Source organism: Aquarana catesbeiana, linkage group LG11, assembly GCF_042186555.1.
Source record: "Aquarana catesbeiana isolate 2022-GZ linkage group LG11, ASM4218655v1, whole genome shotgun sequence".
Taxonomy (NCBI): domain Eukaryota; kingdom Metazoa; phylum Chordata; class Amphibia; order Anura; family Ranidae; genus Aquarana; species Aquarana catesbeiana.
In genome coordinates this window covers 207,877,367-207,902,199 of record NC_133334.1, presented here as the reverse complement: position 1 = coordinate 207,902,199, position 24,833 = coordinate 207,877,367, and the positions used below count along the sequence as shown (strand labels likewise).

The following is a 24,833-nucleotide window of genomic DNA, read 5'->3' as shown; positions in this document are numbered from 1 at the left end:
TTATACAAATTTTGTTTGGGTACAGCGTTGCATGGCCGCGCAATTACCAGTTAAAATAACGCAGTGCTAAATAGCAAAATGGCCTGGTCATGAAAACCCTCCAGAGCTGAGGTGGTTAAACACTTCAGGGCACTTTCACCCCATTCCTGCCCAGACCAATTTTCAGCTTTCAGTGCTCTCACACTTTAAATGACAATTACTCAGTCATGCAACACTGTACACAAACAACATTTTTATCATTTTTTTCATACAAATAGAGCTTTCTTCTGGTGCTATTTAATCATCACTGGGTTTTTTATTTTTTTGTGATAGAAGTGAAAAAAATACGAAGATTTTGAAAAAAAAACCCACAAAAAAACAAACTTTTTTTAGTTTCTATTATAAAATCTTGCAAATAAATAATTTTTGTTCATAAATTTGGGCCAAAATTCATACTGCTACATATGCGTGGTAAAAATAACACAAATTAGTGGATATTATTTAATCTGTGTGAGAGTAAGAGCCCATTCACACAGGGGCAACTTTTGATCCGACTTCAAGTCGCCCCAAGTCGCCCCTAGTCGCCTCAAGTCGCGCTACATGAATAAATCAATGTAAGTGAATGGATCTGTCTTAGTGCACACTACTGCAGTCGCTCCGACTTCAGAAAAGGTTCCTGTACTACTTCAATCCGACTTGAAGGCAACTTGTACCCATTGATTTCAATGGAAGTTGCCTCCAAGTCTGATCACTGTTCATACTGAGGCAACTTTACAGGAAGCAGAAAGGAAACAGAAAGTAATTTCCTCCACTAAACAGCCAGCCCCCTCCTTCTCACACACAGCTGATAAGCTCTGATTGGCCACTTGTAAAGTTCCCTGTCCTGGAGGCGACTTCAAGTTGTGTTGTAAGTTGCCCCAAGTCGTGCTGTGATTCATACTCAAGTCGTGTCCAAGTTGCTTCCCAAAGTCGTGCTGAAAGTCGTGTTGCCCCTGTGTGAATGGGCTCTTATAGAGTCTACAAGCTATGGTGCTAATCAATGAAAATTGATCACACCTGATGTACTGACGACCCATCTCAATTCTTGAGGCCCTGACATGTCAGGACAGTACAAATAGCCAACAAATGACCCATTTTTGGAAAGTAGACAGTTCAAGGTATTTAGTAAGAGGCATGGCGAGTTTTTTGAAGTTGTAATTTTTCCCCACAATTCTTAGGAAAATGAAGAAATTACAATTTATTTTTTTAACACAAAAATGTCATATTAACAAGTTATTTCTCACACATGGTATAGGCATACTTGCAATGACACCCCAAAACACATTCTGTTACTCCTCCTGAATATGGCAATACCACATAAGTGAGACTTTTACACAGCCTGGCCACATACAGAGGCCCACCATCCAAGTACACCTCTAGGCATTCTAGGGGCATAAATTACACATCTAATTCCATGACGACCTATCACACTTTGGAAGGCCTTGAGCACCAGTACAGTGGAATTACCCGCAAAATGACCCCATTTAGGAAAGCAAACTCCCCAATGTATATTCTATGAGGCATAATGAGTCTTTCAAACATGTCATTTTTTTTCCACAAGAAAAGATATTATAAGATATTGCTAACACATAGCATGTACATAGAAAAAATTTCACCCCAAAAAACATTCTGCTACTCCTCCTGAGTATGGCGATACCACATGTGTAAGGCTTTTACACAGCCTGGCCACATAGAGACGTCCAACATGCAAGTAGCACCTCCAGGCATTCTTGGAGCATAACTTACACATCTAATTTAATGACTACCATTACACCTGTGAAGGCCCTAGAGCACCAGGACAATTGAAACGCCCACAAAATGACCCAATGAGACAGGTACTCGGGTACTCTGATGGGCTGGAGACAGGTACTCGGGTACCCTGATGGGCTTGAGACAGGTATTCGCGTACTCTGATGGGCTGGAGACAGGTACTCTGATAGGCTTACAGGCAGGTACTCCGATGGGCTTATAGACAGCTCCTCCTTATTTTTTGGGCAATCTGGGGACTGTTTTTTTTACTACTGTAATCAGTAACTCTCTGTTAACGCAATCTCCTCCTTACATTGGATGGGTGTGTGAGGAGGAGAACCCGGTAACAGCGAGTTACCTCTGTTTGCTGACATTTGTGACCGGCTGTGATTGGACACAGCCGGTCATGTGGTAAAGAGCCGTTGTAAAGAGCCCCTGGGGGCGTGCAGGACAGGCGAGAACGGGCGGACGTCATACGACACCCATCCAGAAGGGATGAAAGGTTCCTGCCGGTGTCATTTTACTATACGCCAGTAGGGAAGTGGTTAAAAAATGTATGAGTAAGTATGAGTTGGTTGTTAACCACTTCAGCTCCGAAAGGTTTTATCCCCTTCCTGACCAGACCAATTTGCGATACGGCAATACGTTGCTATAACTAACTGACAATTGCACGGTCGTGCAATGCTGTACCCAACTAAATTGATGTCCTTTTTTCCCACAAATAGGGCTTTATTTTGGTGATATTTGTTCACCCCTGCGTTTTTTATTTTTTGCGCTATAAACAAAAAGACTGACAATTTTGAGAAAATATATATATATTTTACTTTCTGCTATAAAACATTCTCAATAAAAAAATTTAAAAAATGTAATTTCTTCATCAATTTAGGCCAATTTGTATTCTGCTACATATTTTTGTTAAAAAAAAAAATCCCAAAACACATATATTGATTGGTTTGCGCAATAGTTATAGTGTCTGCAAACTATGGGATAAATTGATGGACTTTTCATTTTTTTTAAATGTTTTTACTAGTAATGGCAGCAATCCGCGTTTTTTAGCAGGACTGTGACATTGCAGCGGATAAATCTGACACTCAGTGACACTTTTTGGGGACCAGTGACACCAATACAGTGATCAGTGCTAATAAAATGCACTGACACTGTATAAATGACACTGGCAGGGAGGGGGTTAACATTAGGGGCAATCAAAGGGTTAACTGTGTTCCCTGGGAGTGTTTTCTTACTGTGTGGGGGACGGATGCACTCGAAGAAGAGAGACACTGGTGTTCCTGATTAGCAGCAATCACAGATGTCTCTCTTCCTGTCTGACAGAATGACGGTCTGCCTTTTTACATAGGCAGACCGTTGCTCTGTCTCTCCAGCGAGTGAGTGTCCAATCACAGCGGGAGCAGGTACGTGATTTTGCACTTAAGGGCCGCCCTGCCGCAATAGATCTACAGTACGTGGGGCGGTTCTTAAATGGTTAAGGAATCCGCACCTGCCAGGGTCCTAACAACCGTGACTTATTCCTGCTGACAGCAGAATGGAAACAAAAGATCTGACAATAAAAAAATTGGGTCAATGACTTTATAAGGGGTGGGGGTCACCTAGTGATGTCATTAACTATACATGGACACATCCATATTTGGCCAATGATGTTGCCGGGTGGCCTGCCCTTTATATGACGTCATTGACAAAGATGTATTTGTCCATGTATAAGCAATGACGTCAACGAATGGTCTCATCCCCTTATGACATCATTAACCAAACATAGATGTTTCCATGTAGGGAAAATGGTGGCCCCACCCACTTATGATGTCATTGACCTCTTCCCTTGTTTTCTTAAGTGGCAGGGGAATGGCTGTCGTGTTAGTGGGTGACGTTTTTTGTGCAGGAGGCGAGTGGCGTTCATCATGATTGATGTTGAATTTTGTAATTATATACTAACATAATTCCTAACATAAAAACTATTACTAAGTTTCTTGTAAATCAAGATGTATTAAAACCTATATTACAAATTTACATTGGAGAACTTTTAATTATTAAAATAAAATTATTTTTTTTTAAAAAAGGACTTGTCAAAACTGTTTTTGGTGAATGAATATGAGTACTATGTACCCCTTACTCATTGGTGTGGGATCTGGGGGCCCCCTTATCCAAGGGGCTTCCAGATTCTCATAAGTCACCCCCCCATACCCCCACAACCACTGGGCCAGGGTTGTGGGGAAGAGGCCATTCCCCTCCCCTCATGTTGGGCACGTGGTCTGGTATGGTTCATGAGGTGGAGGGGGGTGGCACACTCTTCTCCCCACCCTTTCCTGTTCTGCATGCTCAGATATGGGTCTGGTATGGATTTTAGTGTGAGCCCCCCCCCCCCCCCTCAAAAACCATACCAGACCCAAAGAGACAAATTTTTCACCTTTCCTAATTTGAGGGGCAAAATGTAGCTAAATTCCACAATTCTAGCGGATAGGGCCCTCCCCAATCCCTCTTGTTGTAGGGTCAGCCCTCAAAGCTTAAGGACCATTTTCTGGTCGAGCCACTTGCAATTTAGAATTTGCTAATTCTGACTGAATGGTTTTAAGAGTCTTTGAGGTCTGCATTTACCCTTTAGTGGGTACGGTGAAAGGCTGTTGAGGATTTCCTTGGTTAAGGAATAGGTAAGTTGGTTAGGGAATAGGTAATTTGCTGCATAAATACTTGCATAGTTTTCGCTTTGCAAATTAGATACACAGTGGACTTCTGACTCATTTCTGGGTCTCATCCTAATCTTACTCTTTAAAAAGTAACTCCACTTTTGTTGAACAAAAAACTGTCCCCACTGGGTGAATAATGTACATTGCAGGGATTTTAGCACATTTCCCTATCTTTTGTTATTCTGAAGAAATAGCTGTTTGTCTGTGTCAATGTGCAGAGTGAATCTGTATGTGAGTGATTTTAGAATTGTCAATCAGCTGCTACACCTGCAGGGCTCTAATGAGGAAAGTGGCAGGGTCTGTATCCCTTTAGACGTGATTTCCCTTTGGGAGTATCTCAGAAAAAATGACATTTTTGTCACAAAGGATGCCCAAAATCTGACTTGTATTTTAGTGCAGACTTCTGGGAAAATCAGTGAGCCAATCATACAAGCAGGAAATTATATTTCTAGGGGGCGTTCTGTACACCATCTTTGTATAGAATGCCTCCAGGTAGCTATATTAGATTGCATGTTACAGAAAATTACAGTGCTGCAGATTGAAAAGGAAAGGTAATTTAAAATAACATTCAATTACAATATGACTTGTGTAACAGTTGGATACAATATATATATTTTTTGTTTTTGCTATTTTTTTTCCCCCAAGAAAGTGGAGAATGCCTTCAAGATGAAGTGCTCGACTAAGATGAGCCAGGATTATGGGTGCAGAAAAAAATTTTGTCCAGATCTTTCCTTTTTCCTTTTTATTTGTGGCAGCTTCGGTAAAGCATTAGTATACTGGGGGGGATGTTCCCAGAGTCCTTTTGAACTCTTGTGAATTGCAGACAGTGATGCGGTCTCTGTAAATGTTGTTATCCATGATTAAGGCCACACTTCTGTCTCCCAGTCACAACTGTCATAAAAGGTCCCAGAATGCCTGTGTAGGTACTTTAAATGAGGCCTGGCCATGATGTAATACCACACGGCAGCTTTGACAACCACATACGACTCTGCCAACCGGCTCACACTTGTATGATAAACACCTCACACATGTGCAGATGAAAAGAAGGCAAAGTGGATGGACCATCAACACTGCTGCAACAAGGATGCAGGGCATGGCCAGGTAGAGGTCTCCTAGCATGTTCAGTCCCATCTCCTCCTGAGCACTGTGCAATTAACTACCTTCACTCCCAATTGTTCAGGGAAGGATTTCCACAGCAGCACAGAAAACACTTCCACTGGTCCCAGGCATAATCCAACAAAGATCCCACAGAGCCTAGGAGAATTTAACCCTAAAAATGTGGTGGACAGCCACTGAACCACTAGAGAGGAAGAACCCCATCACCTTCCAGATTAGAAAAGACACATTAAAAGTGTATAACAGATTATAACAACATTTTTTGTTAAAAATAACAAACATGTTATACTTCCCTGCTCTGTACAGTGGTTTTGCTCAGAGAAGCCCAGATCCTCCTTTTTCACGGGTCCCGCTTCAGTGCTGCTGGCCCCTCCCTCCTGTTGAGTGCCCCAACAGCAAGCAGCTTGCTATGGGGGGGCACCCAAGCCGCAGCTCTGTGTCCATTCAGACACGGAGCCGTGGCCCGGCCCCGCCCTCTCTCTCCTCATTGGCTCTATGACTTTGATTGACAGCAGCGGGAGTCAATGGTGCTTCCCTGCGGTCTAAGGGGGGTTTCTACATGCAGAAGGTTTTTTCATCTTAATGCATGGAATGCATTAAGATAAAAAAACTTCTGCCCTTTCAACTACTTTAACTCAGGATTTCATTATTACCTTTTAACATCACAAGGATAATTTTAAATATTAACGCTAGTGTACCTTTACTAACCTGCTTTGAAATATAATGGATTACTGTATTTCCATTATCCAATATGATTCTTCAATCGATAAAATTCTATACATGGTCTCATCTTAAGTTACACCATACCAAATTATGGATAATACATTATGATATGATATATCACTAATGACACATTTGCAATTTAAACCAAAATGTCAAACTAAAACCTACATATTAGGGCCCAATAATGTATGTTTTAGGATCTAATGTTAATATATATAAATATATGAGATCATACAGCAGTAACTTAGGCATAGTTACATTCATTTTTGCAAAGTTTTCTATTTTTTTCAAATTTGTTAACAATGCTGTTTAATTCATATTTTATACAACCACCTCTCCAATGAGTAGGGGGACATGACAGCAATAAAAGCACTTTTGTAAGTACCAAGTTTTTACTACTGTGTTTCTGTTGGGGTGATATCACCAGGTCTCGCCATCAAGAACACAAATAGCAAAACAATATATGAGCCAGGTTTTAGCCTTCCCTACTCTGTATAAAATAAATATGTTTTGTAGGAAACCCAGACTGAAGCTGTAATCTTCCAAATTATAACACAATAGAGTTTAGCTTTGATTACTTTTCTTCCTTTTTTGGTAAGAGAGTAATAAGTGACTGCAGGGTGTGTACGACTGGTCCACAAATGTAGTTCTAGGGGCCTAAAAGATACTTAATGTACAAAATATGCATTTTAGATGATTTTAGAAGTGCACAATTAATATAGTTACATAGTAGGTGAGGTTGAAAAAAGACACAAGTCCATCCTATGCGTGTGATTATTATTTCAGCATTACATTGTATATCCCTGTATGTTGCAGTCGTTCAGGTGCTTATCTAATAGTTTTAGATAGTTGGGTTTTATTTATTCTGTTGATTTGTATGTACTAGCAGGCAATACAATTTTCTATGTTTGACATGGTGTTGGGGGCCATTTAGACTAGGATACCCTTTGAGAATCCTAATTCTATGTATGACAGTGTAGTGGGCCATTTAAGGATACCCTGTGAAAATACGCACATAAAATGGATAGTAAAGTGGCAACAGCAGAAATGATTTCTTACTATTATGCAGAACTGGTAAGCAGATGATCATTAATGACTGCAAAATAAGATCATTTACTTACCAGTGAATAGGTCTGGCTTGCAACATTCTTTGTTCTAAAATGAAAATATAAGATGTTAGAGTCAGATATAGACATAAAAGAGTTGTGGTTTCTCAGTAAATTGTTACCTGTTGCATTCCACCTATGCATGTCTAATATTTCAGCCTATTAGCTCATTGTCTATTGTGCAAATATGTGAATGTTCACAGTGCAAGTGCCTAGGCACGTGCGCACAAGCCATCATTCACTTCTATGTTGAAGGGAGGTAGTAATTACTACACAGGGAGGGTGTTGTATGAAGCACATCTAGTGGTCACAGAACACACCTCTGGCCCACGCTGGCTGGGCGTGCATTACAAGCTGCATTCTTCGCAAACACAATAGAGTTATTATGCATGCGCTAACAACCCTATGAAAACTGGGTATCAATATAGGTCTATAAAAAAACAAGTATTCACTTATGTCCATTTGCAACAATTCTATAACTAAAAACCTAGTAGTTACGGCAAAAGAAAGCTGAAAAGAAAGATCCTAATAAAATGTGTTTTAAAGTCATTTGTGAGTGCCTGGTCCTGTCAGATTTCTACCCCAGAGGCCTTCAGTTTCTTACCCCTGCCATTGGAGCTGATGTGTAGAGGCTTCTTATGGAATCTGCCAGTAGGAATAATACATAACCTAGGGAACAAGATACATGAATGTAAACTTGTGTTCAGGAAAATACAGACAGCTGTACAAATGTATAATGCATATGAATAGAAGCAGAAATCAGTACAGAATTGCAAAATTTCATGCTGATGTGGAAACCTGAAGAAAAAGGGACAAAATCAAGAGTGTAATGAATGAGTCGTGTCCTGTGGGAGGACAAATGAACAGAGATAGCACACTCTGACTCATTCCGCCACCTGTAGAATGTCTATGTTCTACAAGCCATTTAAAAATTGATCTCCCCTGCAATACTGCTTTTCTTCCTCTACGTCTGCTTCTGTCTCCTTGTCTATATGGTCTGTAGCGCCTCACATCATCCCCCTGTTACGTTCAGCCACCCTCATTGCCTTTCTCTCTCATTCCTCTCCTCCTTGTGTGATTTCTGAAGGTGTCAGTCCTGCCCTATGCTTGCTTTAACAAGCAGTGCTCTCCCTCCCTCCCTGCAGAATCCCATTCCCACCAGCCTCCCTCTCCCACCCCTGGAATCGAAGTATCTTTGAGAGCGTTGAAATGTCTTCTTCCCATAGCAACAGCAGAGAATATGAGCTGAACAGTGGAGCTACACCTCCTTCCCTCTCAATATTTCACCCTCCCTCTATAGGAGCCTTTCTTTTACTCTATCAATCTATTTATCTATCTACCCCTGTTCTCTAACCACCCTCTTGCCTTTGTCTGCAGATGTACCTGCCTTTTGTGCAGTGCAGTGATAAAATATACACAGTGTATGCACTGAGTTTTTCTAATCTTTCTCCCCTGCATTTTAGCATTCTTTCTGTGACCCTCACTCTTTCAACCTGTTACTTCAAAAAGCTCTATGAATTGAAACGTCACTGACTGATGGGCTGATTGTAGTCCTACAGGCTCTACGCTCAGTCAACACGTTGCATGTAAAATAAGGGTTGGACTTCAAGAACTCACCTTAACCATTTAGTTGTAAAAATGTCAGCTTATGTACTAAAGTGTACAGTAGCATTTCACATGCGTTCCCTTTTTGTATCCTCCCCTTTTTGTGTGATTGCAAAAATCAGTTACACAATTCTAAATCAACATTTCCTGCAGAAACATTAACCCTTCTGATACATCAAAATTCCAATGTTATGTGTAATACGGCATAAAAAACAATCACTCTCAGTTCAGGAACTGCAGAAAATGACAGTCTAGGAGTGTTATCTAAAACTGATGTGGCACAATGTGAACCCTTCATACTTACATCAGAGCAGTTTTAAGAATTGTAAAATCACAAAAGCCCTGGGGGGGGGCTGATGGTGTCCTGCCTTAAATGTTTGGCATCCTTGAATTATTCTCAATGGTTCACAAGGATTGAGCTGTCATTAGAGCAGATGGTGTGGGATCCCCTGGGGCATACAGTAACCACCAGCTGATTTTGCACTAAAGATCTTGGTGGTGGAGATGGGTTTCCCTGCATATTGGTGCCAGATCATGACCCTCAGGTTCACACTGCTCAGTGTGCGGAGACTAAACTGTGCAAACAGTTGTGAAAGTGATGTGGGAGTACAGGAGAGTCAATGGGCAGCAATGATAACACGATATAGCAAACAGGCCAAAGCTCAGGGCAGGTGTCAAACTAATCTCTGAAAGAAAGCAAAGGTTGGTACACAGGAGATTGCTGGTGGCAGTAAAAGAAATAGTGCCCCATTGTTTGCATCAGTGTTGGGGAAAGTACCACTTTGGTGTCACTAGGACACTTGGTGTCACTGTGAGGAATTGTGCTCCAAGGGCCAGTTAAATGCATGCAAGTGGATGCTGATCAAAAATATCTAGCCTTTTGACATCTGGCCTGCTGGCCACAGTTTGAGGACCTCTGGTTTAGAGTGTTAAATTCATTCTCTTTTCTAACACTGAACCGCCTCTACACCAATCAGGAAGCGCATGTCTAATACCCGTCACTTGATTGGCTGAAGGCACAGGTGCCCCTATTGAACGCCTAGCAGAATGGAAGAAGAGAGAAGGGCGAAGCATGGAGGAGGACACAGGAGCCATCCCACAGCTCGCCGACGTCACCCTCTGCCTGACCTGATGGGGTAAGTGCTGGGCAGACAGCGGGCGGGCAGGGGTCACAGTGGCTGCATTTGATGGGCACAAGTGGCTGCATTTGATGGGGTACAAATGGCTGCATTTGATGGGGCACAAATGGCTGCATATGATGGGGCACAAGTGCCTGCATATGATGGGGCACAAGTGGCTGCATATGATGGGGCACAAGTGGCGGAATATGATGGGCACAAGTGGCAGCATATTATGGGGCACAAATGGCTGCATTTGATGGGCACAATGGCTGCAATTGATGGTACAATGGCTGCATTTGATGGGGCACAAGTGGCTGCCTATGATGGGCACAATGGCTACATTTGTTGGGGCACAGTGGCTGCATTTGATGGGCACAATGGCTGCAATTGATGGCACAGTGGCTTCCCGGCCCCCTTCTTAGCAACCAGCTACAGTGGCATTGCTATGGGGGAGCGGGGGGTGTGGGCCGCACCCAGGTGACACCTGCCAGAGGGGTGGCACCGGGGGCCGGGACTAGGTGGGGGGCAGGAGGGGTTCCAGTCTCGGGCGCAGTGTGTTAGCATGGAGGGTAGCGCCAGTGGGCTGCTACAGTGTCGGCGATCACTAGCACAGAGCATTTGCCCACATCTGCTGCGGGGTGTCCTCGAGTCTCCAGCGCAGTGATTGCCGACACTTTGGCAACCAGTATCTGTCCCAGCCAGCTAAAATGTTTATAGCGGTATCAGAGCGCTGAGGGAAGTTTCCCACAGGTTCCTCCTCTGCTCTGACGGGTCTTCTGACATTACAGGAGGAGGCCCTCCATCCCTCGTTCATCTCAGATGCTAACCACACCACCTTAGAGGCACGCCCACTATTTTGCTGAAACCACGCCCATTTTCACCAAGTGGGAGGGGTCAAAAAGGAAGGGCGGGATCTGCGCCCCCCAATCCTAAAATTTCACTAGCCGCCACTGTTATACACAGTAGCTTTATTTCAACTAACATTTGATTCATGAATGCAGATTTTAATATAGATTTTCTATGTTTATAATAAAAGTATATTTTTGTACAAATAGTCTGGTCGTGCCTAAAAAAATCCAAGCCTCTTTAAAAAAAAAAAAATTCTCCCCTATAAACAGGACTGTAAGCTAACCATTTTATTTAGTGACAGGAGCTTTGACTAGTGTTCAGAGAGCTTTAACAAAGCGTGTCCAAAGCCATGTTTTGAAGCAAGTGTAAACCAGCCATTAATGTGTGTTGAAGCCGAAGCAAGTGTAAATGAGCCCTAACACATTCTAGTTAATTTAAAGGTAGAAAGGAATGGCTGTTAGATTATTATTTTGTGTGGAGACCTCTTGGGTTAATAAAGTAAAGAAACTGAAGCAAATATGTACATTTTTATTCACCTGTGTAAAGAAAGGGTTGTCTGATGGGTTTCCGTTTTGTGCAGAGCTGCATATTCATTATATGTATAGCAATCACACACATAGTGTATTTGAGATGAAATGGGGAACACTGGGGGCGGAGCCAGCAGCCGAAGGAGATGGCCGCGTGAGAGGAGAGCTCCAGGATCTCGCGGCGTTTCCTACTCAGACCAGCGACTCAGACAGCCCAAAAGTGCCTCTCAAACACCCGCAAGCCAGCGCCACCTCACCGATCGCCATGGGGAAGCAAAAACCTCCCCCGCAAGCTGACGACCTACTTCGGGCCTGCTGAAGACCGCTCGCCTAAAGATGGCGCCGGCCGGGAACAGACACAATTTCCCTCCAGGTACAGCACTATGCTCAGCCCCCACGCCAGGGGCGGGAGCCGCTCCTCTCCCAGGGAGTCTCCAGGCAATAGCCCTCTCAAAACGAATCCCAGGAAGTCCCCAGCACATCAGTATGCAGGTGAGAGGGGACAGGGAGACATCTCAAAGGACTCTACCCGGGAGTTCATTGAGTGCATTGATGACTACCCTGCAGTAGGGCAGCCTCTCTCAGATAAAACGCTTAAGGACATGCTGGTGTCACTGAGGGGATCATGCCATAAGGACATGATGTCCATGGTATCTCACATTAGAAGAGCGGTAGAGGACCTGGGAGATAGGGTACATCATGTGGAGGACAAAATGGGGGATTTTGCAGTGGTGCACAATGAACTGGTAGACGCTCACAATGAAGCAGAGGATGAACTACTAGCCATTAAGTCCAAATTAGCTGATTTGGAAGACCGTTCCAGGAGGAACAATGTCAAGTTCAGGGGAGTTGCTGAAACAATCCCTCCAGCTGAATTACGTAACCATATCCAGCAACTGATTGCCTCTCTGCTGCCTGAGGTGCCCAAAAGAGAAGTAGTGGTAGACAGGGCTCATAGGCTCCCCCCAAACCGCCTTTTTTGCCTGAAAAAGTACCACGGGATGTCATAGCCCGTATTCATTTTTATCATGTGAAAGAAGCGCTCATGCAAAAGGCAAGGAAAGAACCAAACCTGCCGGAACCCTATACTGGCATTACACTATTTGCTGACTTGTCCAAACATACTATGCAAGCCCACAGCAAACTAGTTCCACTCACTAAACTGTACCATAACCATGAAGTGGTTTACCGCTGGGGTTTCCCCGGCAAATTGATAGTTACCTGGAAAAGCAAGACCTACACGGTGCTTAAAGTGAAAGCCGGAATGCAATTGGCGGAACAATGGGGGCTACTACCAGATGACCACCAAATTCATCCAGAAGGTGCCTCACGGACGAAAGTTGATCCTCTGTGGAACAAGGCTCCCGGTTGAAAAGTTGAAAATTGAAAAATTATTTAGGCTACACTTGGGAGGCCCTTTAGTAGCATTTACGGGAACCCTGTGGCTCCGTTGAGCTGATACCCCCACTCAAGAAGAAGCAGTAGTTACTGCCATAGTTAACTTTGCACATATTTTTTATGCTTTACCTTTTTTTGTTGTTTTTTGCTTTTCTTAAGTTATCTGTTGACACCATCAATGCCAAGCTCACCCTCGGGAAGACACCAGCTTCAAAACCAACCTGCCTGCAATGTCTTTACCATCAGAAAACCAGCAGATCACCTCCATCACCAGGTAATTCTCGCTCTACTTACCCACCCGACCACTGCACATAAACGGCCAGGTGGGAGCTCCCTTCTTCTGCGTGGGCATTCCTAAACATCCTTCAGAAGGAGCGGGATCGCGCGTGTCCCCCGGACACGCCGCATCTCGGAACGGCAGGAGGGCAATGTGATTTGCCCTGCTGATCCGCACGATGGCTGTGTCTAATCACAGCCATCATAATGTAAACAGAGGTGGCATCTGACAGAGGATCGTGCCGCTGCGTGCCCGTGCAGCGGCGCGATCCCGATCTGCCTGTGCCCCCCAGAGATAGGAGAGGTGTACAAGACAGGAGGTCTCTGTGATTGGCCCTCCTGATCACATGATGACTGTGTCCAATCACAGTCATCATGTAATGTAAATGAAGAGCCGTAGTAACTGCTCTCACCTCTTCCTCTCCTCACACAGTCTGTCAGTGAGGAGGTAAAGAGAGATCTGTGCTGCAGCCAGGAGATCAGTGAGTTTATAGCGGTTTGTCTGCTGTTTACCCACTGATCACCCAGCTAGTGTCCCCAAAACACAGTGTCCCCAAAACACAGTGCCCCAAAACTGTGAAAACACCTATCATACAGTGAAAATCTGCCAGTCAACAACTGGCACATCTGTCCGCCAACAGCTGGCACATCAGCCCGTCAACAGCTGGCACATCAGCCTCCCGCCATCTGACGCATCTGCCGCCCGCCATCAGGCACATCTGCCCGCCATCAGGCACATCTGCCTGCCAACATCAGGCACATCTGCCGCCCACCAACATCAGGCAGAGCTGCCTGTGGCCACCATTATTTTCCAGCATTGCCTTAACCCTCTTGGGCATGGAGTTCACCAGATCTTCACAGGTTGCCACTGGAGTCCTCTTCCACTCCTCCATGACGACATCACGAAGCTGGTGGATGTTCGAGACCTTGCTCTCCTCCACCTTCTGTTTTTGGATACCCCACAGATGCTCAATAGGGTTTAGGTCTGGAGACGTGCTTGGCCAGTCCATCACCCTCATCCTCAGCTTTTTTAGCAAGGCAGTGGTCGTCTTGGAGGTGTGTTTGGGGTCGTTATGTTGGAATACTGCCCTTCGGACCAGTCTCTGAAGGGAGGGGATCATGCTCTGCTTCAATATGTCACAGTACATGTTGGCATTCATGGTTCCCTCAATGAACTGTAGCTCCCCAATTCTGGCAGCACTCATGCAGCCCCACACCATGACACTCCCACCACCATGCTCGACTGTAGGCAAGACACACTTGTATTTGTACGCCTCACCTGGTTGCCGCCACACACACTTGACACCATCTGAACCAAATAAGTTTATCTTGGTCTCATCAGACCACAGGACATGGTTCCAGTAATCCATGTCTTTAATCTGCTTGTCTTCAGCAAACTGTTTGCAGGCTCTCTTGTGCATCGTCTTTAGAAGAGGCCTCCTTCTGGGATGACAGCTATGCAGACCAATTTGATGCAGCGTGCAGAAAATGTCTGACCACTGACAGGCTAACCCCCCCACCCCTTCAACCTCTGCAGCAATGCTGGCAGCACTCATATGTCTATTCCCAAAGACAACCTTCCATTGCTTCTGTCTATTTCACTCATGGCCTGCGCATATTTCTCTGCCGTTTTAAAGGCCCTCCATTTCTCCCAGGTTACTCTATAACTTTCTTCTCATCCCTGCTCTCTGCTACATAGGTACTCCGTGTTACAAATATGATCTACTCTTTGTAACCACTCTTTTATACTTGGTTTCCTTATATGTAACCATTTTTTTGGGATAAGTCCTTTTGCTGCATTAAGCAGGGACGGGACCAAAGTTCTCTTATATTGTTTTCTTGTTTTATTTGTCCCATGTAACAAACAATTCCAGGGGTTTTGTGGAACCCTCTCCCCGGTTATCCCCTCGATATAGTCTAAAATATCCTGCCAGTACTCTTATTTTTGGGCACTCCCACCATATGTGTATTGTCGTTCCTATTTGTTTAAAGTTCCTCCAACAATGTGAGGACTTGTTTGGCTGGAATTTATTAATTCTCTCTGGTGTCAAGTGCCGACGTACCATACACTTATAATTTGCCTCTATCATGGTTATGTCAGATGCATAATTATGTACTGCTCCTATCATTTGTGTTTCGTCTAATTTTGTGCCCAGGTCTTGTTCCCATTTTTCTATGAAGGGTAGAGTCCCGTGTCCTTCTAATTCTGTTTGAATTAGAATTTGCATTCGAGATATTCCATGTTTTCGAGGCGTTTTTATATTACAAAGCTTTTCGATTTAATGTTAACGTTTTCTTATCCCTAATTGGTTGAGGGATTGTGCTTACTAGATGTTTTATTTGCAAACATTCCCAATCATTGACCTGGTGCCACCCGTGAGTCTTTATCAAATCCTGCCTTGTCTTAATTTTACCTTGCATAATAATGTCCTTTAATTGTGCAGTTCCTAATTGGTTCCCCAACCGTGTCCCATTCCCTGGGATAAAACAATTTGTGCCCATTAATGAAATTAGAGAATTATATTTCCATTTTTCTTTATGATATAATGTGTCCCATACTTTAAATACGTTTTTAGTTACCTAGTGTGTATCTCTACTGTGTGTTCTCAATTTCGGTGGAATCCAAATATTTTTTTGAAGTTGTGTCGTGTTTAGTGTGTCTTCCATTCTCACCCATCTCTTTTTAGTGTTTGTGTTAGCCCATTCTATTAATCTTGCCAATATAATCGCCTTAAAATATCTTTTTACATCTGGGACTACCAACTCTCCATTTTTGCTTCCTAGTTAAAAGGACATTATTTACTGTGGCTTTTTTATTTTGCCATATATATTTCAAAATTATTGTTTTTATTACTTGAAAAAAGCTTTGTGGTATTTCTATTGGGAGCATTTGAAATTTATATATCATTTTTGGTAAAATCACCATTTTTAGTATATTTATCCTCCCTATCCATGAGATTGGTCTCCTCAATATGTTTTTAATCTCTGTTTTAACTTCATTAAGTAATGGAATATAATTGGCCTGATATAGCTTCTCTAGGGTAAGTGTTATTTTGATTCCTAGATATGTTAATTCTTCTCTCTCCCAGGTGAAAGGGAATTCCTGTTGTAATGCTTTTGCCTCTGTGGGGCTAGTATGCGGTCATATCATCTGAAAAATACATTTGTGCCCTGTGTGACCACCATAATTGTATAAACACTGCGATACGTGTACAATATGTGTTTTCTTTATATTTTTTAACTTTGAATTTAAATTAAAAATTATATTTTTATTTATTACTTTTCTTTTCACTGTGTATCATTCTGCACCGTTAAAATCCCTTGCTCTTCCCTACTGTTATTTAAATTTTCTCCAGGGATGTGGTGCCAATCTTTTTGGGTGTTTCACCGTTAATCGGAACCAAACCTTTGTAACGTAGTCTTGAGTATGTGTCGTGCACCGATGAATCAGATGTGTAATCCTTTTTACTTGGATATGTTATTCTCCATGCGCCAACTAAATTGTTGACTGTACATTTTTTTCTTTATCAATTTTAGTTGTTTGTTTTCTCAGATCGGTGCACCAGACGTACTATCAAGGTCATGATGGTCTATTGAGAAATTTAAATCTCCTGCCAAGATTAAGTGACCTTATTTAAACTCCATTAAAGCATTGAGGATCCCCTTTAGATATTTTTTTGGGTATCTGTTGGGGCAATATACATTTGCTAATGTGTACCTTTTCCCTTTCAGAAACAAGAAGCGGCCATCTGGGTCGACTTTCCTTTCTTCCAGAATAAAACTGATGTTTTTCGCTATTCCTATGGCAACTCCTTTTGCCCTTTTATTTGGAGAATGCCCATAGAACCAAGTTGGAATTGCCCGTGAGTATAGTTTAGTATTTGAATCTAGTGCTATATGCGTCTCCTGTAGGAAGATTATCTCAGCGTATTACCTTTCCAGTTCCCTTAGCAACATGTGTCTTTTTTCTGGGAAGTTCAGCCCTCTTACGTTATATGTAATAAACTTAACATCCTCATCGTCATTGTTTGTTCTTTTTTCCCTTCTTCCCCTTTCTTAGTGAAACAGACGTCTCCCCCCCTTCCTCTGTTGGTATCTTGACCCCATGGTCTGGAGCACTCCCTTAGGGGCACCCTTGTCCCCCTGCTCTCTCGGGTCTGAGGTGGAGTTCTGTATGGCGCTGTCTAACTCGCCTCCCTCACTTTTAGAGAGGTGATTCCAGAGCACGCCAAGAGTCCAGGTCTCTAAACCCCCATTATTTTTCTTTAGTCTTTTCAGCCGCTTACCGATCCCTCCCTTTAAACCCCCCCCCTTCTCCTCCCCCCACCCATAGTATCTAGTGGAGAGAAGGAGAACAAAAAAAAAGGTTCCCTTTTTCTTCTTTTTCCCTTCAAGAAGTTTCCCTTTGGGTCAGTATTGGTTACTCTGTCCTTGACCTTTTCTCCAAGCAGTCTTCTGGTGTTGGAATCTCCAGTTTTTTGTAAAATTCAGAGGTCTCTTCAATAAATCTCAATCTGGCTGTGCGACCATTTTTCCTGCCAATCAAGCATGAGGGGAAGCCCCAATTATATTGGACTTCATATTCCTGTAGAATCGCCAAAAATGGCTTTAATGTTCTCCTTCTTTTCAAGGTTTCTTGTGACAGATCTTGAAACATTTGAATATTTTTTCCTTCAAACTTTATTGCCGACTTTCCCCTCAGGTTTCTCCAAAGTTAATTTTTTTCTTCCCAATTTTCAAATCGCACTATGATGTCTCTTGGATTCTTCTGCGGGATTTCTTTCGGTCATCTTAGTCTATGTGCTCTCTTGATTTTTATTGGGTTTGTTATTTCTTTATCCATCAATGCGTTGCAGATATTCCTTATTATTTCTGTTAGGCCTTCATACTGGGAGGAGTCTGGGACACCACGTATCCTTAAGTTCTTTCTTCTGTCCCTGTTTTCTTGGTCCTCTTATTTATATGCTTGTTCTTGTATTCTTTTAATGGATTTAATTTCTCCTTCTAGTTTTCCTATACTAGTACTGTTAATTTCCGTTTTTTTTTTTTCCACTTCCTCGACTCATTCAAGGATATGGCCTAGGTTTCTATGTATTTTCTCCATTTCAGCTTTTAGAGATTTTTACAAGGCCGCGAACATGAATTCCATTTCAATTTTTGTTGTTTTTCCATTAATTGCTTCTCTGCTTTTCCTCCTTGGGTAAAATATTTGTTCATTGGGCCCGGACTGGATGTCAGACTTAGTTGGGGTGATTTAGGGGTCGCCCCTCCTCTTGCTGCCTTACCCCTCATGTTTTCCCCAATTAATTATCTTCTTCTTCCGCACTTTTAACTTGCTGACCTCCGTTACTTATCCGTTAATTTATAGGGGTATACACTCTCTTCTAGTATACGTTAGTGAGGTGGTGAGTTTTCCTTTTTATTTCGTTTACGTAATTGTGTGAAAGTAAATAGATGGATAGATAGGGGTACCTATGGCTCTTATCCTTTTCTCCTCTAGGAGTTTTTTAACATTTATTCCTCTACTGAGCCCAGTCATTACAGTTTTAACAGTCTATATATGTTTAGGGGTATTTCGCGTAATCCTGTGCTCTCTGGGTTTTTATCAGTTTATGCCAACGGTTGTCCCTACCATCTATTTGTGGCTCACAATAATGTCTCTTTGGTTATATAATTGCTTGGTCTAAAATGCAATAGTAACCAAAATTGTCTTGCATAAAACATATATATCATCAGTTTTTATTTTTGCAGTACTCACCACACCACACCCACATATGTTGTTAGTTCAGTTCAATTCAAATGTCCAGTTCAGTTCCTTTGGCTTATTATAACTGTAGGTTATGTTTCCTTTAAGAACGATTATTTCCCTGGATATTCCTGCCTTCTGAAGCAAAAAAAAAAAAAGGACGGACAGGGGGTGGCACTTCGGGGTATCCCCCTATCTCCTCTTTCCACTGAGCTCTCCCCACAAGCTCAGGACTCCCCCAATGTTCCCCGAGTAGCCGAGTATCCACGCGTCGTCGGGACTCTCTGGAACCCTCCTCTTCTGATGGCATTTCCTTCTCCGTTGCTCCGCCATTACTTGGCTGCTCAGCGGGATGTTGTTTGGAGGAGGTGGGAGGTCCGTCTCAATGCGTCAGTTGCACGCTGTTCCCTTGCCTGTGTCCCCCTATGAAGGGGGGTAGTCGGCCAGTGTGCTGGTAGGGAGAAACTTCCAGTTGGGATCCACTCGCGGTCCGGTCCCCTCTCACGCCACCTGCAAAAAGGATCCCACAATTCACAAATTTTGGTGAGCGAGCTCCCACTTCGGTCAGCGTGCTTGGGACGGATTTGATGTAACAGGAGGGGTGGTGCAGGGCAGGAGGCCAATCAGGTGGTTCGGACGGTCTTTGGTTTGTTTATGGAACTGGGTAGGAAACCAGGTTCTCCCACTACGTGCTCAGGTTCCGAACCAGTGCCATTGCTAGACTCCTCCCTCTACTTTTGACCCTCCACACCTGAGACCTTGTAACACCAATAAGTCACATGACACCAGGGAGGGAAAATGGCTAATTGGGCCCAGTTTGGACATTTTTACTTAGGGGTGTACTCACTTTTGTTGCCAGCGGTTTAGACAATAATGGCTGTGTGTGGAGTTATTTTGAGGGGACGGTAAATGTTCACGGTTTTACAAGCTGTACTTCACTACTTTACATTGTGGCAAAGTGTCATGTCTTTAGTGTTGTCACATGAAAAGATATAATAAAATATTTACAAAAATGGGAGGGGTGTACTCACTTTTGTGATATATATATATATATATATATATATATATATATATATATATATATATTCGAAGCTCTTCGACCGAGACAGATAAGAACCACATAAAAACACCACAAGACTTACAACATAACAAACCTGAGGTGTGCCCTGGTCGGCTGGACAGTATGCCAAACAAGGGAGCATAACCAAGATAAGTGATGGATGATTGTGGAGAGAATGTGTTTAGAAGTGCCCTGAAAGGGGGAATGGGAGGGAGGGTACCATTTCTACCTGAGGATTCAGAATGTACCGGGTGAAGCAGGCGGATTTCCACCTGCCTAACTTCTTGATGACATGGTCTGGCACCCCGTGCTGAGATGCAGCTGAAGCTGCACCGATCCAAAAGGAGTGTCCAGAATACTGGCCGGGGTCAAGGCCTAGGTTAGTCAAGAGGATCTAACGTGTCTGAAGGACTGGTTGCCACTCAGCTGGGCTGGTAGGAAAAGGTAGCAACGGGCTGGATTCCAGCTAGCTGGGCAGATGAGACAATAACCGGTTTGAGGATTGCTAGAGGGCACCAGACGGTTGTGGGTCTGGAAGAGCTTGACTTTGACCCCGGGGCAGGATTGTTGGGTTTTGGACACCATGAGGTATAGAACAAAGTGATCTTGAAGGCAAGCCAGGTGCCGACTGCGTAGCATCTGGCAGCTAGGGCCACTAAAGGTGAACTCACTAGGCCGCAAAAAGCCATAGAAGGCCAGGTAGATGGCCGCTTGGATGACCAGGCTGGGTAAGAACCCAAATGGGGATAGTGAGAGGTAGGCAGACATGTCCCTGAAAATGGCACTTGTGATGGGTAAGCGTTTGCTATTAGCTATGGGCTGATGTTTCTGGTTGCCACTTTGGATGGATTTGACTGCGTGGGTAGCGAATAAGTGTGGCTTACCAGGGTCCTGTAAGGACGAGAAATGCTTGGTGCCGGCTAGGTATAGCCTGATGGTGTTATGAAAGAGAGCCAGCTGTGTGTGGCAATACGATGTGAAAGCCAGGACACGTTTAAATGTCTCCTGTTGCTGCCCCGGGGTATGATGCTAGAAATCTGTCGTAGGCGTTCCAGGCGGTGTGATAGGTCTTCAGTGTGTTGCGGGACAATGACTGGTTAATGAAATGGGTCGCATTGTGAAGGTTTCCCTTTAACCCAAAGTCACCTGCGACCAAGGTGTTATAGGAGAAGTGGTCAGGCCAGCTCCAGGTTCCTGCAGAAAGTATAGTTAAAGCGGGAAAGTGCGTCTGCTGTGATATTGCACTTGCCCAGGATATACAGTATCTCACAAAAGTGAGTATACTGCTCACATTTTTGTAAATATTTTATTATATCTTTTCATGTGACAACACTGAAGCAATGACACCTTGCTACAATGTAAAGTAGTGAGTGTACAGCTTGGATAACAGTGTAAATTTGCTGTCTCCTCAAAATAACTCAAACACACAGCCATTAATGTCTAAACCGCTGGCAACAAAAGGGAGTACACCCCTAAGTGAAAATATCCAAATTATGCCCAAAGTGCCAACATTTTGTGTGGCCACCATTATTTTCCAGCACTGCCTTAACCTTCTTGGGCATGGAGTTCACCATAGCTTCACAGGGTCCCACTGGAGTCCTCTTCCACTCCTCCATGACAACATCATGGAGCTGGTGGATGTTCGAGACCTTGCACTCCTCCACCTTCCATTTGAGGATGCCCCACAGATGCTCAATAGTGTTTAGGTCTGGAGACATGCTTGGGCAGTCCATCACCTTTACCGTCAGCTTTTTTAGCAAGGCAGTGGTCGTCTCGGAGGTGTGTTTGGGGTCGTTATGTTGGAATACTGCCCTGCGGCCCAGTCTCCAAGGGGAGGGGATCATGCTCTGCCTCAGTATGTCACAGTACATGTTGGCATTCATTTTTCCCTCAGTGAGCTGTAGCTCCCCAGTGCCGGCAGCACTCATGCAGCCCCAGACCATGACACTCCCACCACCGTGCTTGACTGTAGGCAAGACACACTTGTCTTTGTATTCCTCACCTGGTTGCCACCACACACGCTTGACACCATTTGAACCAAATAAGTTTATCTTGGTCTCATCAGACCACAGGACATGGTTCCAGTAATCCATGTCCTTAGTCTGCTTGTCTTCAGCAAACTGTTTGAGGGCTTTCTTGTGCATTATCTTTAAAAGAGGTTTCCTTCTGGGATGACAGCCATGCAGTCCAATTTGATGCAATGTGCAGCGTATGGTCTGAGCACCGACAGGCTGACCCCCCACCCCTTCAACCTCTACAGTAATTCTGGCAGCACTCATACGTCTATTTCCCAAAGACAAAGATAACCTCTGGATATAACACGTGCACTCAACTTCTTTGGTCGACCATGGCGAGGCCTGTTCTGAGTGGAACCCATTCTGTTAAACCACTGTATGGTCTTGGCCACCTTTCTGCAGCTGTTTCAGGGTCTTGGCAATCTCCTTATAGCCTAGGCCAGGGATATGCAATTAGCGGACCTCCAGCTGTTGCAAAACTACAAGTCCCATCATGCCTCTGCCCCTGGGTGCCATGCTTGTGGCTTTCAGAGTCTTGCTATGCCTCATGGGACTTGTAGTTCTGCAACAGCTGGAGGTCCGCTACTTGCATATCCCTGGCCTATGCCATCTTAATGTAGAGCAACAATTTTTCAAATCCTCAGAGTTCTTTGCCATGAGGTGCCATGTTGAATTTCCAGTGACCAGCATGAGAGTGTGAAAATGATAACACCAAAATTTAACACACCTGCTCCCCATTCACACCTGAGACCTTGTAACACTAATGAGTCACATGACACTGGGGAGGGAAAATGGCTAATTGGGCCCAATTTGCACATTTTCATATAGGGGTGTACTCACTTTTGTTGCCAGCAGTTTAGATATTAATGGCTATGAGTTGAGTTATTTTGAGGGGACAGCAAATTTACACTGTTATACTGCTGTACACACACTTCTTTACATTCTAGCAAAGTTTAATTTCTTCAGTGTTGTCACATGAAAAGATATAATAAAATATATACAAAAATGTGAGGGGTGTACTCACTGTAAGTGCACATTGAAGGGATGCTTCTGGGACAACTGCACTACCCTGCGCAGGAAGGACATGATGGCTAGCGATTTGTATCTGCCTTTGTTTACAATCTCGGCCATAGCCTGATTGTCTGTGGCAAAGACCGCCGTTTGCCCCGCCCAGGTATGGCCCCAGACCTGAGCTGCTGCCACAAATCGGATAGAGTTGAACAGTGAAGATCACTGGCTAAACCCGGGGATCAGGAGGATCTCTGGTGGCCATGGACCTGCAAACCAGTGATGGTCAAAAGTTGCAGCGAAGCCTGTGGAGGCTGCAGCATCAGTGACCACATGAGGAGATGAAGTTGACGCTAATAGAATAAACATAGATATGCCATTCCAGTTAGCAAGGAACTCATCCCACATTGTCAAATCCACTATTGCTGCCGGGTCCAGCCTGAGGATTTGATCGGGGTCTAGTACGTGAGAGAGGAAACCCAAGAGGCGGGAAATGAAGGTCCGCCCCTGGGGGACAATCCTCATGGCAAAATTGAGCATTCCTAACAGGGACTGTAGTCGTCTCTTGGTACACCCTTGTGAAAGCTTAAAGGCGTGAATAACCGACCTGATCTAGGTTAATTTTTTGAGAGGTAGGCTGGCCTCCATGGAGCGAGTGTCTAAAGTGATCCCTAGGAAGGTGATGGACTGCGTTGGTCCTTCGACTTTATGCTCTGCTATGAGCACATTGCTAACACTACCCTTAATGTGTTTAAGTCTGAGGGGGGGGGGCTCGCTGAGCCGTTCGATCAGCAGGAAGTCATCAAGGTAGTGGATGACTTTCTGGCACTGTGCTTGGTGAGTTAGGATCCAGGTGAGGAACTGAGCGAACGTATCAGAGCTATGGACAGTTTTTAGAGCCGAAGGGCAGGTTAGTGGCGTAGTAGTATGAACCTTTCCATTTGATGCCGTGCCATTGCCATGAGGACGGCTCGATGGGTAACAGTTTGAAGGCGTGCAAAATGTCCGCCTTGGGTAGGCGTGTGCCCGTGTCTACGCTGAGGATGCGCTTTATGGCTAGGTTGAGGATGTGGAGCAGATGGTATTGGCTGTATGTGTGGGGAGCGTAGTTGCCACAACCCTGCGCTTTCCCCAGGGACAAGGCAGGCTGTCCCGATTTGTCCACCTGCGAATGCTGATTAGTGGCAGGCAAGCCCTGGGCAGTGCGGGAGGTGGCGGGGATGGTCAGGAGATGTCTGGGATCCATGTTGGAACACCAATTTGCTGTATGTGTGGAGGGTTGGCAGATGGAGCAGAGCGGGGAACGTAAGCCCACAAAGTGGCCGCAGAAAGGTTCAGTCTCCAAAATGCCCCGATGGAGCCGGCTTGGAACTGAGAGAGTTTGGATGCTGCTTCATTAGCAAATGATCGATGATAGTAGTAGAAGGCGAAGCCTCCAACCCCTCAGACTGAGTGCTGCCATGCTCTGGACCCTCGGGGTGGGGTACATACGAACAATTCGTAAGTCTAAATGCGGGTGGGAAAACAACAAGGCAGAGGGAACCTGCAAACCTACGGTGACGGTAATTACGACTAGGGAACTTGATGAATCGAAACAACGATACTTGACACAAGAAAGGTATGCAAATCCTACCTGCGACAGTGAGCAAGAAACGATCATGGAAAACCATGAACGAGGAGCCGCAACACACTGGGATTCGAATACAAAGACTCACGAACACGAGGTGAGCTGGCAGAGTCAGCCTGGTGATGTAGTACCGCGCACTGGAACCGAAAAGGACCACAGGTGAGTGGTCTGCTTATATAGCCCCCCGGACTACTGC

General features: G+C 44.2%; 1 protein-coding gene across 13 annotated transcripts in view; it reads right to left on the bottom strand.

Annotated features, from left to right (window-relative positions):
* The window catches only part of LOC141112398 (uncharacterized), a 157,962-nt gene that overhangs the window by 52,525 nt on the left and 80,604 nt on the right, over positions 1-24,833 (bottom strand). For 2 of the 13 annotated variants that reach the window (XM_073605213.1, XM_073605215.1), the window contains 2 exons: positions 8,010-8,074; positions 7,421-7,454 (listed from right to left, as the gene is read on the bottom strand). In XM_073605213.1, coding sequence (XP_073461314.1) covers positions 7,421-7,454; positions 8,010-8,018 — 43 coding nt within the window. In that variant the 5' untranslated portion in view covers positions 8,019-8,074. The other 11 variants (XM_073605214.1, XM_073605206.1, XM_073605210.1 and 8 more) reach the window with 11 other exon arrangements.